This window comes from Sceloporus occidentalis, unplaced genomic scaffold (genome assembly GCF_023333645.1).
Source record: "Sceloporus occidentalis isolate IW3139 unplaced genomic scaffold, rSceOcc1.0.p SCAF_195, whole genome shotgun sequence".
Taxonomy (NCBI): Eukaryota; Metazoa; Chordata; class Lepidosauria; order Squamata; family Phrynosomatidae; genus Sceloporus; species Sceloporus occidentalis.
This window is the reverse complement of record NW_028317175.1, coordinates 123,996-142,011: the sequence shown is the minus strand read 5'-3', so window position 1 is coordinate 142,011 and position 18,016 is coordinate 123,996. Positions and strand designations below refer to the sequence as shown.

At 36.4% G+C, this 18,016-nt stretch overlaps 1 protein-coding gene across 1 annotated transcript in view; it reads left to right on the top strand.

Annotated features, from left to right (window-relative positions):
- APOLTP (apolipoprotein lipid transfer particle homolog) overlaps positions 1-17,770 on the top strand; it is an 84,008-nt gene extending 66,238 nt beyond the window's left edge. Inside the window, 17 exon segments of the mRNA XM_089502136.1 lie at positions 148-269; positions 893-1,033; positions 3,076-3,189; positions 3,576-3,704; positions 4,475-4,679; positions 4,738-4,886; positions 5,321-5,489; positions 6,279-6,457; positions 8,455-8,659; positions 9,066-9,253; positions 9,404-9,498; positions 10,941-11,125; positions 12,073-12,309; positions 12,625-12,783; positions 13,165-13,274; positions 14,697-14,838; positions 17,766-17,770. Coding sequence (XP_089358262.1) covers positions 148-269; positions 893-1,033; positions 3,076-3,189; positions 3,576-3,704; positions 4,475-4,679; positions 4,738-4,886; positions 5,321-5,489; positions 6,279-6,457; positions 8,455-8,659; positions 9,066-9,253; positions 9,404-9,498; positions 10,941-11,125; positions 12,073-12,309; positions 12,625-12,783; positions 13,165-13,274; positions 14,697-14,838; positions 17,766-17,770 — 2,534 coding nt within the window.
- The last annotated feature ends 246 nt before the right edge of the window (positions 17,771-18,016 follow it).

Here is an 18,016-nt window from a genome sequence, read left to right as displayed (position 1 = left end):
TTTTATGTACTTATTTCATTTTTTAAACTTTTTAACCCTCCGCAACTCCCATTGGGGATATTTGCTATATAATCTCAAACACCAAATGTTTTATAGATCCCAATTCATTGTACATGGATATAAAAAAGAGAATCTTTTGCTTTTCAGGTGAGTTGTCACACTCTCTCCCCCTCCCAATAATACAACATGCTAAAGTCAACATCTATTTAGAGCATTCCGTCCACAACCATCAGGATCAAGTTTTCATTGGCTGGAATGGGAAAGACCAGGTACTTGCATTGATGCATAGTCTTCAATTAGTATTTACATAGATAAATACAAATGTTAATTGATAAAAGTATCTTTTACTGATAAGAATGTAACAAATATTATCGGGAAAGAACTGTAAGAAAGATGAAATTAAATAGATTACTAAAATTGTAAAACATATTGTAAACAGAATACTGCCTATTTTATAATTTTATGAAGACCTCTTTTCTTACTTCCCCACCACAGGTGGCTCTCACTGTATAGTAAAACAATAACATCACAAATAATAAGGTCATTAGACTAACACAGGATCTAGAAGGCAGTATAGCAAAACACAAGTAACTTTACTGGGTAAGAACTAGCTTCCCATCATGCTACTTTTACCCTATTATTAAGTTTCTAGTTCTGACTTAAGAAGCCCTTTAAGTCTGGTTGAGGAGAAAAGATTCAAGACCGTGTAGGCCATGACACCGGCTTCCATTAGGGTAACTTTTAAACGAAACATTTTCAAGCTATAGGCAGTTTTAATCAATAAAATTAGCTATTCTAAAAATGGTGATCTGACAGTTCTTCTTTAAATCCTTGTTTAAGAAGTATGTATTACAGTGCATTTTAGTGTGTGTTTATGTGTCTCATTATCAAGGTGGAGTTCTTATCTTCATTGAAAATTGGGAAGGAGAAAGTAGATTGCAGAGCAAGTTTGAACCACCCTTTTAATTTTCCATTGAGACATCTGGAAATCAGTTCCTTATCAGAAAGGAAAGGGAGCAAACAGACCCAACAGGTAAAGTCATTAAACAAATTCTTAGAATTTTGGTCATATGACATGGTATGATTGATTGGTTAACAGTCGTTCAATTCTGATGATACGCCACTAAGCTTGTATTAAATTATTAAAGGTTGTCCTTAGTCAATGTTGACACATTTTTAGGCCAACAGAGAGAAGTTACATACCTTTTTGAGATTGCACAATTTTCTTTTAGAGGTGAAATTAATGTGTTCCGTCAGTGCCTTTGTGATAAACCCAAAAATGGCTATAACAAACCCTGCAGGGATTGTATGAGTTCATTATTTTATACCAGAAGGACAGTATGCTTGGAATGCTACTCTACTTCTAAAGGGAAATAAGCTGTTTGTGACTTTGAAACAACCTGTGACCAATTTCTGAGTTGTTTCTTTACTGTTAAGGACCATTTGGGACCTGTTACCGTATTTGCTCGATTATAAGACGAGGTTTTTTCCAGAGCAAATGCTCTGAAAAATACTCCTCGTCTTATAATCGGGGTCGTCTTATAATCAGACCTTAAATAGGTCTGACTATGAGACGACTAAGATCCAGATCCCCCGCAGCTGCAGGGGACCTGGATCCTCCTGTCTCCCCCCCCCTGCCCCACTTACCGGTACTTCTGAGTCCCTGGTGTGTAGCTGGGGCAGCATGTAGATGTCTACCGGTGCGGGGAACTCTGATCTCTGACAGTCGGGGAAGGTCTGCACGATGGACGCAGACAACCCCCGCTGCTAGCCACGCCTCCTTCTGGCTGCAGCATAAGTGCGTGGGATCTACACACTGCCCCGGCTACATGACAGGGAAGTCAGAAGCACCGGTAAGTTCGGTGAGGGGGGGAATGTTAAATGGGGGGCATAAGGCATTTCTGGAGGCAGAGTACTCTGTGAAATGCCTTTTAACCCCCTTAATGCCACTCTGCCTCCAGAAATGCCTTTTTAACTCTCTATACGCCACTCTGCCTCCTGCATGCCTTAAACCTCCCTATATGCCTCTTATACTCTTCCCCATAATATGCCTTTTAACCCACTAAATGCCAGAGTGGCATATAGGGGTATAAGGCATTTCTGGAGGCAGAGTGGCACATAGGTGGTCAAAAGGCATATCATGGGGCACAGTGGCATATAGGGTTAAAAGGCATATGGGGCAAAGTGGCATTTAGAGGGTTAAAAGGCATATCATGGGGCACAGTGGCATATAGGGGGTATAAGGCATTTCTGGGGCAGATGTGCATAACTGGGGGGCAGGTTGGAAAATAGAAGGAAATAAAACCAAAATATTTTTCTCAATCATAGCTTTTATTACAAAAAAATAGTTTAGATGAATTAACATTTACTGGTAAAACTTTTTTCCTATAGGGTCGTCTTATATTCAGGCTTTTTCTTTTTTTTCCTAAATGAATGTTCAGATTTGGGGGGTCGTCTTATAATCGAGCAAATACGGTACTTTAGGTTCTTCCATCCATGTCCAAACATTCTATGAGAGACTTTTTTCGAATGGAGAGAGACGAGCAACATTGTATACTAATACTAATACTTTAATCATCATAATAAGGGAACAAAGGTAGTACCTTGAAACAGAAATTGAATATTGCCAAAAGCATGAAGCCCTTATTTCCCTTTGCACCACCATTAGCTATTGCTCTGGAGACACATACCAAACTGATGGATTGAAAAGCAAAGTATACAGATAAAAGAACATTTCAAACAGCTTCAGCACTGGGCAGCCTAGGTCCCTCCAGTAGATGGAAGACTTGGTTAGAAATACTTAGACCAAGGCAGTTGGCCAGAATACCTCTTAATTAGGTGTGCAGTGATTCTTTGATGTGATGCTGCCACTGTTCAGGTGGCAACTAGAACCTTGGTTATTATGTGTAACAGTAATGGAAACAGTAATTAGAATATAATTACTCACATTTTTCTCTTCATCTGATCATCAGTCACTAAAGTATAATTGAACTTTTGAGCATAATTATTACATTTGTATACATGTTTATTTCGCTAGTACTGGACTATCATTCTTTTTTCTGTCCTTTGGTACAGGCACAGGTTATTTGGAATAAAGGTCAACCTGTCAATGTCAAAGTCACCTTGGATGAGCAATGGATGAATAATTCTAACATTTGGAATGCCTGTGTGACCATTGTGCCAGGTCAGGTATGAAATGTGTGATTATTAGAAACAAAATTGGACTTTCAAAAATACAAGTTCATCAGCTTTAATGTTTTGAAAAGAAAAATGTTATTTGGATAAAATTAACAAAGAACCGTTTCTAAAATGTTCTTATTTATCCAAAATAAAGCGATTTCCAATGTTTACATCCGGCCAGACTCATACAGGTCAAGGTGATATTCTTAGGGAACACAATTGTGCTTCAAATAATTTGCTTAAATCAGCATACCCACGCAACTCAAAATAATGAGATCCTTATGTACTACCGTTATGTCTCTTATTTGCGATATGGCCTGAACCATATGTCATTTTTATGGAAATATAAATTCAATTGCAATTTTATAATAGCTTTCTCATTTTCTGTATCTCAGATCAAACAGCTGCTGGGTGCCGGAAATATTCAGTTGTGTGGACATCTGGAAAAAACATACAACACATTTCATGAATATATGGAGATGAGATGGGATACCAAAAAAATAAAACAAAATCTGCTCTATGAGGTAAACATTCTTCTAATCTAATTTTTAAATCATACGTTATGAGCTTTAAATGGCCAGCATGTCTTTCTAGACAATTTGGATATTTTTAGACAGGCAGGTACAGTGTTAGGAATTCATTGGTACTGCTGAGTATTGAATTGATAAGACTATGAATATATTAAGTCACATTAATACAACAAACTGAAACATAACTAAAGCACACGCACATACGGAATATGCACTGAAGAATAGAATACATTTATAAAAATCAAATGGATATTTTGAACTCTGCCCAACCTTTATTATTAACAAGCACACAATGCATCAGTATGTTAATAAAAAAGCTGTCAATGTACGCATGCAGGTAGTCCATATGGGAATCTGGTCTGAACTGTGCCTAGGGCTCACAGGGGAATAGGCTTCTGCTGTACCCGTCGGGTAACAGAGTGAAATTTACACATTTGGGGCATTTTTTGTGGTGATTTTAAGAGTCCCTTGGCCAAAGCACCCCAGGAGAACAGCCTGGATAACTTAACCAAACATTAAAAGAACATTTGTAAAAATACTAGATGCATATACTATAGATGTATTTGCCATAATAAAGGTTTGAATAAAGTCACCTGTGATTTGCAGACAATTCCTTACTTCCTTAGTGGTATCCTAAAGCTGAAAGGTGGGAACATGTATAAAGAATTAAGAACTTAGCTACACATAGTACGAACTTTAATGCTGTTTAAAGTAGCAATAAAAGTGTTTTGTCTAAAAAGTATTTTTTTGTGTAACCTTTTTAGAGAAGCAGCACGCAGAACCCTGACAGCCTCCAGTTAGAAGCCACATTTGAAAATATATTTGTAGTGACTTGTTCCAAGCAGCATATCCTAACCAAAATAGACACCAATTACTTGGATACTCTGGACCACATCCTGACTCTGGAATTCTGTGATCTTCCACATGTAAGTTATTTTTTTTTTCCTTTTCGACATTAAGTTCTCCTAAGTCCTGCCTTGTTTACTAACAACAACTGTAATTGATATTTTGTTTTAGCCTATTGTAGTCTCTGGAACTCATCGACTCCACAAACAAGAACTCAAGTCTGAAACACGACTTAACTTCTCCCCAAATGAGAGGGATGACGCATTATTTTCTTTAGCTTTGATTGATCATGGAACAAAAGATGCACATAACCATTCACTCAGCATAAAGGTATTTATGAAACTTACGTCTGCATCTCTTACACCGTAAGTTATTAGCTACCTGTTTGGCTGACCAAAATATCCAGTTGTACAAAATACGTCAGCATCATCCAAAGGCTGCACCAAGACTAGGAGCTTTTCCATACATCAGCGTTACCTGAATTTTAAGGTACACAACGGCTGTGTGTCTGCAACAGTTGTGGCACCTGCTTAGACAGCTGTATATCATCAACTAACAAGGAAAACCTCAACTATAAGACGTTCTATGTTTTCTTAAATTTCAGTGAACACCAGTAACCGTGGTGTAATAATGCCTATATTTTAAGCTCCTTATTTTTAAAATATGGATGAGAATTATAAATTGATTGCAATGATCCATAAAATAATAACCAGATCTCTATAAACTATGTAACACGTAATAACTTATGTATCATATATCCACAGTTTAAAGCATCGAGTGATATTCAGGCCAAAGTAACAGGACGATATGCATCTTCATCAGATAACCATGAAATCCTCCTTGAGGGGAAGTTTGAAGACCACAAGAAATGGTCCATAGGAGCTTCCAATGATAATAAATGTATGCAGGTTAACCTTTTTCAACATGTGGAAGGTAAGATAATTTGGCAGGGTTTTTTTTATGTTTTTCTGGCCTTAATTATATGTAAAACGATTTTATGCTAAGTCAGAATTCCAAAAAAAGCAAGTGGAGTTTGAATGATACCTTTATTGGCTAACTGAGTAGATATAGATTGCAAGCTTTCAAGACCTCTCAGGTCCCTTCATCAGGCATGTTATACAATAATGTGAAAAACCTCTCTTTAAGTATCAGTCAAACAGTATGGTTACAATTGGGAAGCAGATAACATCAAAACGTCCATGACAAGTTTCTTTGATCAGTCAATAGTGTTAAAAAAAGCAAGGAACACTGTTACTCCTGCCCCATATAATATTTAATTTCTGCCCCTTAATCTGCTTTACCCTGACTGATATGCAGATCCATGATCTGGATTTTGAGTAGAACCGCCTTCTGCTTTTAGATCTTTCATGCAGTAAGTACATTTGAAAAAAGTTTCAGAATTTTAGAGCACACTGGGGGTATATGACACACTTTGCGCGAAGATGCCCTTCCATCTCACATTGAGTAGCCTACATTTGGTGTCAGCAAGATAGCCAAGCTTTGGTTTTCTGGAAAATGTTAGTTCAATGAGTTAGGACATATGAAAACTTAAAAGACCATTGGGCAAGGTTAAAATATGTTGAACTGTCCAAGCGTCGTATGGAATACCCTTCAATCTATGGATTGGTTACTTTTTTGCTTCCGAATTTCCCAAGTATCCAAAATGGAAAAAGAAGGGACTTTTGAGCACATCAGAACAAAGCTTTCTGTTTGTATCTTCAGGGTCTTCAAATAAAAGGGGAGTGGAGCTCTACGTGTGTGTAGATGATCAGATTGCATTGAATACCTATCTGCAGATTAATGGTACACAAGAAAAGTTAGGACACTTTGAAGTTTCTACCGCAAACCAGAGCCTGAGTCTGTCTTATGAAGGCTGTGGAGAGGCTATTGTCAAGCTAGAGGTGACGTTATGTTTCTATTACTATGCCATGCTGTAATTCTAAACCAAGGTTTTTGTACTAATTCTGGCCTAAAAACTTTGTTATTATTGTATGTCATGTATGATGTAATCACCAAAAAAAAAAACAGACTTACGAGCTAAAGTTTATGGATAATTTTTTGGCTTGTGACTTTAAAGCACAATAAGTTAGTCAGAGATCTTTCAGAACCACTTGTGTTCTAGGATAATATAAAAGCCAATTCCAGATCCAGATAAAATGTAAATATTTGATTTTCTTCAAATCAGCAGCAAAACCAAAATACAATAAAAACAAAATAAATCATTGCTCCTCTGAGCACTAACTACACACAGAGTTTTGTTTCCTCTCTAGGTTGGGGTGGCTTCCCCACCTCCCAACAAAACACTCCAACAAAACACTCCAACCAAACAAAATAGATGCAGTAAGGTTTTTCCCCAGCAGCTTTCTTGGCTGGAATAAGAAGGAGAGTGAATTGCCCCAAGCTGGGCTTTTTAAACTCTCCTAATTAGACCAGGTGAGCTGTAGTTGGTCACCGGTAAATCCTGGTCTGGGTTTTAAAAGGCTGTTGGAGCACCAGCCCACCCTGCTCTTCTGGATACTCCACCCCAGGGACCCATTACACATTTGATAAGTCTCAAATGATAAATGATAAGTCATTAATTGTCCTTATCTTTCCATGGGGCTTCATTTTTACGTGTAAGGGCAAACAAAATTAGCCAAAGTAGGCTGTCACAGGCTTAAAAACAGAGTTCGATGACAGATAGAAAGCATCCAGCTCTGCATGTCTGCCTGTTTTTTCCTGCTGTAAAAACCCAAATCTTTTTTGTTGGTCCTTAGGCAATTTCTATAACAACACATAAATAGATAGACCTTATGGATAAATAGACATGGTAGAAAAAAGAAAGGAAGTAAACGTGTATATACATGTGTATCTGGATACATCATTATGCAAACCAAATATACACACACACATAAGTATGACATTTTTTTGTTTGTTTTACATTTTTTAAACAACAATGCAGATCTCCAGTAACAGTTTGGTTTATTGGCTTGCAGAGCAGCATATTTTGAAGTGAACATGTTGGTATGCATGTTACATTGTTGATTTATAGTTTTACTGTTGTGCATTTGTTCTCTTTGCTGGGTGGAAGTCACGTCGTGTGTGTTTATTCCCCGTAGAATGCAGGGTTAAATCATTGCTTATTATGTTTTATGTATTTTAACTTGATCCAATTTTATGTCAGCACAGATATGTAAATAAGAGAACTGTTTTCTGTTTCAGAATATGCTGGGAAACCTTGCTTTACATCTGAACACACAACTTGTCGAAATTAATAAAAAGTTTCAGTCACATGTTGGTAGATTTCAAAAAACTGTAAGTAGTGCTTAAAAATTAGCATAAAGACGTGTTGTAGCTGCAAAAGGGGCAGGGGAAGGCTGTAACCTTCAAGCCAAGTAGCCCTCTGGCCCACCCCCAATGAACACACACAAACACACAGACTAACACACTATTCTCAGCACATCCCATGTTTGTGAGTAGGTTGGGCCGTTTTAAAGAATTGTGACCAGCCCTGCTAAGTGGTTTCACTATAGAGGTTTGCAAGAGAGTTGTGGTCCTTGAATTCACCATACATCATAAAGAGCAAGTTTCTCCTACAAGAAGGTCTACACGGTCCCTGCATAATGCATCGTTCAATACATATAGTAACTTTCAATAACTCGCTGATTTAAATACAGGTTTATACAGGACCATCCAAGCTATTCTTGTAGCAGAAACTCAACAAGGTTAGTTTTTTGGAATGCAAAGTAAAGTCAGTGAGATGAAACGGCAACTTTTCTACCAATTCTCTCTTTAGTGAATAAACTAAAAACTAATCAAAGCAATAGTTAATAGGCGGGAACAATTTGCAAGAAGTTATTTCATGGGGAAAAAAAACCAAAACATTTGCAATATCCAGTTTCCAATGTTTTTGTCACAGGTGCAGTCGTATCACTTTCTCCATGAAGCAGTTGGGTGGCCTTTGGCAGTCTCCCAAGATATGGCCAGAACCTTGCAGTATAATCCAAAAGCATTTCACCAGATGTGGAAACAGAGTGGGCTCAGACAAATGCTTCGACATGATCTTCCTTTATACTTAGAAAAAATGAATAACTTAGTTCAACAAATACAGATTGAATTACAAAGTAAGATATATTTGATTTGTCTTGTATGCCCAAGACTTAGTGACTCAATATACCCTACATAATGCAGAACAAATGTACTTAAAAAAAGTTACACTGTGGCCTAAGATTGAGTCATTTTCTCCATGTAATCTGGCTACTCATACTTTTCCTTTAAGAGGGACAGAAGTGAAATAAAGGATTTTTGCTTAGCTTTCCTTATTGCTATAGTTAGGCTGATAACTTACCAGACGTGAAGAAATGTTCCTGTTGAGAATATTTTTGGTGTATAACTAGGACATTTCCTATAAAGATGTGATTTATAGCCCCATATCATACTTGGCCATAACCTTGGTGACTGTTTAAGATGTTTGTTATTACCACATCACGTTTTATATCATACAACTTTATGTATTTGTGTGTTTTTTAGGACCTCTTGCCACACTGAAGGATGCTTATTATGATGCAACCCTAAAACCTTTGGATGATGTTTGGCAAGAAAAAATAGAAGCTTATCTCAAACATATTCATGCTCTTCTCCCCAGCATAGTGAAGGATGAATGGCTGATGGAGCCAATTAGAAGACTTTTAGATGGCATACGGGCTGGATTAGATTTGGTGAGTATTTCACTAGAGCATTAGGAATCAAAACTTACACTGATGTTTAACGTTTAGTTTTCCAAGCTTTCCAATTAATATGTGGTGAGCTTGGTTTCATTGCTTAAATTTCCATTTGAATTCTCTAAAAATGTCAACTTTTAATTTAAGGGAACTCACCAGATTTTGAAATGGACAGAAGCCAAGCTATCTAGAGCAGTGGGCAAGATCCGGAAACCTTTGAGCAACCTGTTCAGCTTTTCCAGGTGATGTATTAATAATCATAGGTAGCATGTAACAACCAAAACAAATATAAAGGAGCATATTGCATGTACCTAATGAAGAAAAATATTAATGATCAGTTAATGGGTACAATGGTATACACTGTTGTAATATACATTCAAAAATGAGGTTACAGAGCAATGAGGGGAAATGAGAATGGGTACAAGCAAACAATACTCTGAAGGAGCCAAATACTCTCAGTATACAGAATTACCAAGAAAAATTGCTAAAAAATACAAAGAACATTTTTTTCAGATGAACAAGACCAAAGGTGGATTCAGAAAGTGCTTAGTAGAATTTTTTATTGACTTTAAAAGTCATGTCCTTTTGCTGCAGTTTGATAAGAGTACCAATAAACATGTAGTTCATGTGTGTTTGAACACAGAATCTATTCCTTGTAAATCTTTGTCTGTTATTTAGAATTTGCATATTTCGCAAGCATCACTAGATTTTTCTTTGAACATAACCGACGTTACAGAACAGTTCAAATTTTCACTGCAGAATGACTGTTTTAGGGACATGGAAAGTGTATTTGCAGCGTTATCATGGCTAGAATTAGTTGGGCAATATTGTAATACGAGAACAATACGTAATGCAATCTATTTAATACATATCATAGACAGAATTAAAAGAAAATCTGCTCGTCTGTTTAAAGAAAGACAGAAACAAGTGTTTATGGAAATAGTCTAGATTTGAGTGTTATTAAGAAAACATTAACATTTTCAGTGTTTTGCAAATAGTAAATCACAAATAAGTGCAAACTCCAAATGACACAAAATGTCCAAAATACTATAAGAGACTCATTTATGGGCTGGGTTCCTGTAAAACCACAGCTGTTGAGACAGAAGATCTTTATGACGGTAAACAGTTGGTACATTTTGGTACAATACCCCATAAAACAATAAGTAAATCATTCGCTGCTTAAATAAAATGGTACTGTTAAAGGAAAAAACAGAAGTTTCACTTTGTCTAGTTTCCAGTAGTGGTTACACAGCATAATTCTGCACTTAAGCCTAACTGCAGGTGCATAAAGAGCAAGCAAGCAAATTTGTTTGACATCATTCTGCTTATATGTTACTGTAACATAGACTCATAGAATCTAAAGACTGAATGCAGTCTAAAGAATACAGTATTTGTTATAGATAGGTAACCCAACATGATTATCAACAATGCAACCTACATTACTGCTTATGGTTCCTGGCAAAAGTGGTGGGGTCACTGATTAGTATGGCAAGCTTTATACTTTATGTCATGTAGCCTCCAGCCCCTTTACTGTAAGTTGAGTATAACAGTGTAAAGCATATGGTTCTAATTTGGTAACTTGTATTGGGCAAGGGGGGTCTTAATCTGTTTCCTGAGAGCTAATGTATCCCAAGATCTTCATTTAAAGATTATATAAAATGTTCTCTTATATTCTTCCATATAGCAACTGTTCTGTAACTGTGAATTTCCCAATGATGCCCCAGGATTATCAGTTAACTGACCTACCAAATTTCACACATTATATTATTGAGGAGAAACTGATGAAGCCACTAAGAGATCTGTATAATGTGAATCCAGTGGCAGAGTATTACAGATTCAAATGGAGGATGATGGAAAGTCCTTTTGAATGTAAGTACATTATGTTTTAACATAGCATTGGCTTTATGTGAAGGGGGATTCTGATAAAAAGTGGCAAAAGTTGAGCAATCAGCAGGAACACTCTATTGCTAAAGCCATGCCTGGGAACTGTCTGGGTTTCTTGACTCCAACCTTACTTAACCCTCTTCAACCTGGATTCCGCTCTCAATATTCTACTGAGAACACCTACTCACTGCTAAATCCAAGGGCCACTATTCTATGTTAATCCTACTGGACCTTTCTGCTGATTTTGACACTGTGGACCACCCTCTTCTCCTACAAACTCTTCATCTTGATCAACCTGACACTGCTCTCTCCTGTCTCAGTCGGGGTACCCCAAGCCTTCTGTTCTCTCTTTACACTAACTCACTTGGCAATCTAATCTCAACCTTTGGCTTTCAATATCACCTGTATGCCGATGACAACCAGATGTACCTATACTCTCATGATCTCTCTCCCTCTGTCTTTGACCGCGTAACTAACTGCCTCACCTCTGTCTTTAACTGGATGGCTGCATGTTTCCTAAAACTCAATCTCTTCAAACCCAAACATCTCATCTCCCCCCCCTCCTTTTCCACCTTTCCCCTGCCTTCGATCCTCCAAAACCCCACTTCTTTAAGGATGCTTACAAACTTACACATTAACCCTCTTCCTCCCATATTCCTTAGCTCACCTTTCTTAGCCCCTCTCCTGCCTTCAGACAATACTTATACTAGTGTGGCTGGTCCATCCATACCAAAGACCCTTTTACCTCTTGTGTAAAGTACCCTAACTCTGGATTGTAAGCTTCTTTGAGCAGGACCCTCCTTCAAATTGTTATGTTATATATTACTTATGGCCTGGTTACCCATTGTACAGCACTGGGGAATATGATGATGCTATATAAAACAATAATTATAATTGTTCTAATAATTTAAATATCATACTTCTGTCAACAGACCATGCCATGTTGATTGGAAGCAAGCACATTGTGACTTTTGACGGAAATATTTTTGACCTTACAACAAAATGTAGTGTGCTATTGGCCAGAGACTTTGTCAACAACAAATTTACAGTGATATTGAATCAGGGAACCAGTACCACAAGATCACTGCATATAGATATGGATCAGGTTGCTATTGATATACATCCTGGACTCAAGGTAAGGATGAAAATGTGAAACTGATATAGGCTCAGTGACTACATCATTCCACCTATTTCTAGTTCCCATTATCATACTTTTTCAGTTAATATGCCAACACCTGGTGCATGGATATCATTATTCAAGTCTGGTCTATGGGAGGGAAAGAGAAAAAATAAAGATAATCTTTGGCTCCAAGGACAAAGAACCTCCCTTTTTGTTTTGTTGAAATATGTCCCAAAGTGTCCCCCATCTACCAATGGTACCAACATTGCTTTTGTAGTACATTTAATTTGTTAGCGTATGTGTATGTTTCCACAGCAACCCTTATACTTCTTACCTTGTATCCTTAATATCAATGTATAGATAGAAGAGGACTGTCAAACGCTAGACCTTCCCTTCTCCAGGAATGGAATCATCGTAAAAAAAGATACTTATAAAATTGAAGTTTCCAACGAAGATGGAACAGCTGTGAGATGTGATAATCTTCATGAGATTTGCAGTATTACAATAGCTGGATGGAATCATGGTGAGGGACCTCGTATGCCGTGTGATTCATCTGAGGCTTAATAAATTGAGCACAGAATGTTTTAAATAAGAAACCTTATTAATAAAATAAGGGCTCTACATTTGCTTAATACTATTAAATAACAAAACAAACTGTAATTTACATTATTTCTAGATTTATGATTCTTTAGCCTCAGTTTCGCAGAAGTGTCCCTTTAAGTAACAGTGTTCCTTCTTGTATATACATTTCTTTTAGATTAGTAGGGAATTTGGGGATATAATATGCCATATTCACGTTATTAGATATTTTGCTTATCCTTAGTTAAAGTGCATGGACTGAAAAACACGGGGTGCAGAAATAATTCGATTTAGGAATATTTAATTGTGATCATTTTATTTGTAGGGATTTCAGCAGGTCTTTTTGGCACCAACGACAATGAAGCAGGGAATGACCTTGTGTTACCAGATCACTTGCAGAGTAACAGCACACATGACTTCGCTCAGAAGTGGCAGGTACTTGTTCTTTTAATAATTGTTGCCTTTATTATTTGCGCATTGATTCCGTCACGCAGCATTTTGTGATATGGAGAAACAATGGGTTTCTAAAAATCCGCTAAAGCTTTTCATAGGATGTCCACATTTATCGCATTGTACAGTGCTGTGGAATATGATGGTGTAATATAAAACAATAAATAATAATAATGCCACTGCATAAATTGTAATGCTACATATGTACTGAACTATATTGCTTCTACGCCTAGGCTCTTTCCTAGCAAAATGTTCCGTTTTGTAATTAAACCACATTACTTTGTGTTTCTCTACAGTGTAATAGTTGCAATTTCAGTATTTTGAGTCATTTACACAGCAAAGCAGGCTGCACACCTAGTTTCCTTTTAATAATGGAAGTAACCTATTTACATCGCAACGGTTCACCTCTACAGCGAATAGAACAAAATCAGATTCTGTAGATTGGACATCATTTAACTTTCCTTCACTTACTTCTAGATCACTAACTATTAAGCATTTTATGGGTTACAACATTGTACTCACCGCTGACTTTTGGATCACGTTAGAACATGTTTATGGATGTTCCATGAAATTATGATTAATAAGAAACTACTTTTGTTGAAACAATACATTTTACAACAATGGGTTCTCAAAATGATGTAGAATATTTACAAATTACACATTTTCAAATCTGGCAAATCATTGTAAAGTTCATTGTTTTTTCTTTTATTGCATTGAACAACTAGATATATTTCTTCGGAACATATTAAACTCTTCCATGCGATTAAATTAAGTCTTTAATATATTCCCCAAATCCTTTACTATGATCATATCCTTAGTGCTTTCCATACTTAATTTACCATGTTCTCTAAAAAAAAAAAGCTGATATGTAGTACTTTAGTGAATCTTTTGAAATTGTTTTGCATTCAAGCATCTATGTCTACTGCTTCGTGCTCCTATAAGAATACTTATTTGACTTCACTTTCCACCAGGTTGACACACAGTGTAGCTCTGGAAGAAAGAAAATCAAGGCCTGTCCAACTGTGTCGCACCAAAAACTGTGTAAAGTACTGTTTCAGGGAACCAACTCAGCTCTCAGGAACTGCTTCAAAGTAGTAAGTTCTGTATAAATTGTTGTGAATCATATGCGACGGCGCTATCACTTTCCTTCCTCTGATTCTGCATCCCCTGTACTTTTTCGCTTCCTGTTAATGCACTTTTCTTGTGTGTTATCAAAGTCAGGCTGTGATATGATCTCAAAAGGCATGGTCCACAGTGCCATGTTTATTGCGCTGTATTGCTAAAGATATAATATATATAATATTGATATATATTGATTCACAATACATTTTAATACTTGCAATGTTATGGCCAATCTTCCCATCGAAAACCAATCTCGGTTACATGAATATACTTGTTTTGTCCTAGATCTCCCCAGCAGTCTTCTACAGAATGTGTATGGAAGATGTATGTGACTCACACGAGATCAGACCGGTCTGTAACCTGGCAGCTGCATACGTCCAGTTGTGCAACAGAAATTTTGTCCCCATAGAAATTCCTTCCCAGTGTGGTAAGATGCTTTAAACATCAGGCGCTACATCTCCCCTTCCCTTTATCTGCACATATCTGTGTAGGGTTCCAGACAGGGTTGCTGTAGATATGCTCACATTGCCGTATCTGTACTTTGCTTTCCAAAAGAATCCTTCAGTAGGATTCTCAGGGGCCAATTTTAATCTATGCTTGGTTTCTTTCATAAACATTTGTGTACATCTGCCAAATGTTTAAATTTTTTGGGATGAACTTTTGTAAAAATGAATATACAGCTGGAGAAAGGGAGCCATTTCTTTCCAAGATCCGTGAGCTAAAGCCATGGTAGTCCATCTAATTGTTCTTCGTGTCAATCAAGGTTTGAGAACATTTCCTAATGTAATAAAAATGTACGTGCCAATAAATGCTTGTTTTAATCCTGTTGCATTTATTAAGTATAATAACTGTTAAACTTTTCTGTAATAAATTTTAGTTTAGTCAGAGGAAATGACGATGGATTATTTTCATCCCACCATTCAGATCATAGCTTTGTATTTTTTAATTACAATATTTTCAGATTTCTTAAATCCTCCTTGGTCTTAATACATGCTTTAATAATTCCCCTTATTATGTTTTGTCTTTAGATTACTATATTTCTGTTTTACGTTATAACATTGAACTGCAGTGCCCTCTCTCTCAACCATTCTCCTAATTTACTTACGTCCCTAGCCGTTTGGTTTATTCCACTAGAAATGTCTACCTCGTACCAGAACTTTGCAATGTCAGTGAAAAGATATACCTGGGTCCCAGATCACCGAAGAATCTCAGGGGTTGGCATTACCATATAGGCATTGAGCGTTAGGATCATATTCCTTAATTTATGGATAATGTATTATTTTCATTAAACTGTGTTAAATACGGGGGCCTTGATAAGTCTTTCTGCTTAGGACCCTCAAAAACCTAGAACAACAAGGTTTCTCACCTTCTTTCTTAAATATTTAGCCACTAACAACCCCTAATTCAGAAGTCATGGTTTGAAATTTGTTAAGCAACAGTCTCTGTTAAAATGATCAGTTCCTTAGTTTTGTGTCTATATATATACATATAGACACAAAATATATAAGACAGACTTGGGTAACTAAGTAATACGGTATGTCATTGCATTGTTTTCAAACAGAAGAGCTCAGTAGCGGCTTTAAAGGCTAATTTAACTTCAAAACAAGCACTCACCTTCAAGGTAAAATACACTGTTGAATATAACTGATAACCAGTGTCACCCTCCCTTAGAAGCATTAAGTTATCTCAGATAAATTCCTAAATAGCCCACTAAAAGCATACTTGCAGTTGACATGAATTCCAGTAGTGCAATGAAGTTCAAATGGAGGCCTTGACTTTATTTTCTTCGATGTTATTTGTGCCAATAGTATAATGAATTTACTGTAGATGGAAATTTATTATTAAGATTTAAAAAATTGCTGACAAGATGTAAAACATTTTTTAGCGCAACTTAGTTTATGAGGCACTTAGCAAAAATGTTTTTAGACGGCAACCTCTATAATTTAAAACATGTTTCAATAAAATGTGATTAGTTAATATATAGCTTATGTAATAGGAATATGGAATTCTAGAAGTCTGTTCTGTGCCGAGAGCTGTTCATTGATGTTCATGATGTAAAATATAATGGTTCTCCTGCAGTTTGTTGTCCTCTACGCATTTACTGAAAGTAATTGATGCAAACACCAACCTCGGCCAAGTCATCTACTCATGGAAATTAAGCACAATAGTAATTTATCTGCTGAGTCGCTAATGGGAAATGTTAGCTTTCTGGTTGGATGATAATAAAATGAAGACGTATTTACAGACACTTCTAAACCATATTACCACATTGTTAAAGAGATTCACGATACAGAGTGGCTTCTCTTAACAAGTCCGCTCCTTGGCTTTCTATAACTCTAATCAGAAAATGGGATAAAGATGATTTAGTCCGAGGGAAAGTTTAGCTGAAGGTGACACATGATGTTGAGCCAACATACTAAAAGGTATATACGTCTCTTGTTCCATGTGACAAATAAATCCAGTTTGGAAGGACACTTCATATTGAAAAAATGTTCCCTTTTTAAACGTTTTATTCTTTTTGCAGCCCATTGTATGTTTTATGATATGTTGTCCAAAATTGTATATTCCAAATAAGGCCTGACTAATGCTTTTTAAAGACAAATTAAGATCTTGTTTAGCTTGGCTGCGGCTGAAATTTGGAATCGACCAGTTCATATAAATATTTCTTAAGTATTAAATCCTCCAGTCTGACTCCATTTTATTTATAATAACCTGGTGCGCTCCTATTTTGCAGCTGTCGCTATTAAATCTCCTCTGCCATTTCCTTTCTTATATTTTTAAGATATCTCTTTGGCAGCTGAGTTTATTTCTTCTAGTAATTTAGCAAGAACATATATTAACAGGTCTATAGTTTGGAGTTTGTGTTCCTGATTCCTTTTAAATGAGCTCACACTTAGCTTATCTCCATTTTTGTAACGTGAAGACAGAGGTCTGGCAAAAATAGTGAGAACCATTGGGTGAATGCCATGAGGCCCTGGCAACATATAATCTTAACATTGTGCTTTTAGACATAGTTTTGTGTTTAGTCAGTGATCTAATGTAACACTTGTCATATTTATGTTTTATGTTTTGTTTTTTTGTTAACGGATCCCCTTTGACACTTTACTGATGGAAACAGAGGAAAATAAATAGTTTAGTACATTGCAATTGACTATATCATCATTGATGAGCTCCCTCATCTGTCTCTTAAAAGTGATAAGATGATCCAGAGAAGGCAATGCATTTTATTATTTTTTTCTTTATACCTTTTTCTTGAAACGCTACTAGAACCGTTAATAGCGCTATAATTTGATTATTACACTACATAGGTGCCCATTAGCCTTTTCTTTGACTTGTTTTTTTCTTTTCTTTCAGTTTGAAGATTTGCATACGTGTTTACAGCTAAAGTTGTTGAGATACAGAATATATCTTTTTCAAGACATCTTTGTAAGAGGATAATCATAGTCACATCAAGGAAACCTCAAATCACGGTTGACTAACCAAAATTATTGTTTAGTAGATTAACAGGGTACAACCATGAATTTATTTAACATTTTACCTGTTTACACATGTACTGTTGTGGCACATTTTATATTTTTAATAAAGAATATTCTTTTGACATGATT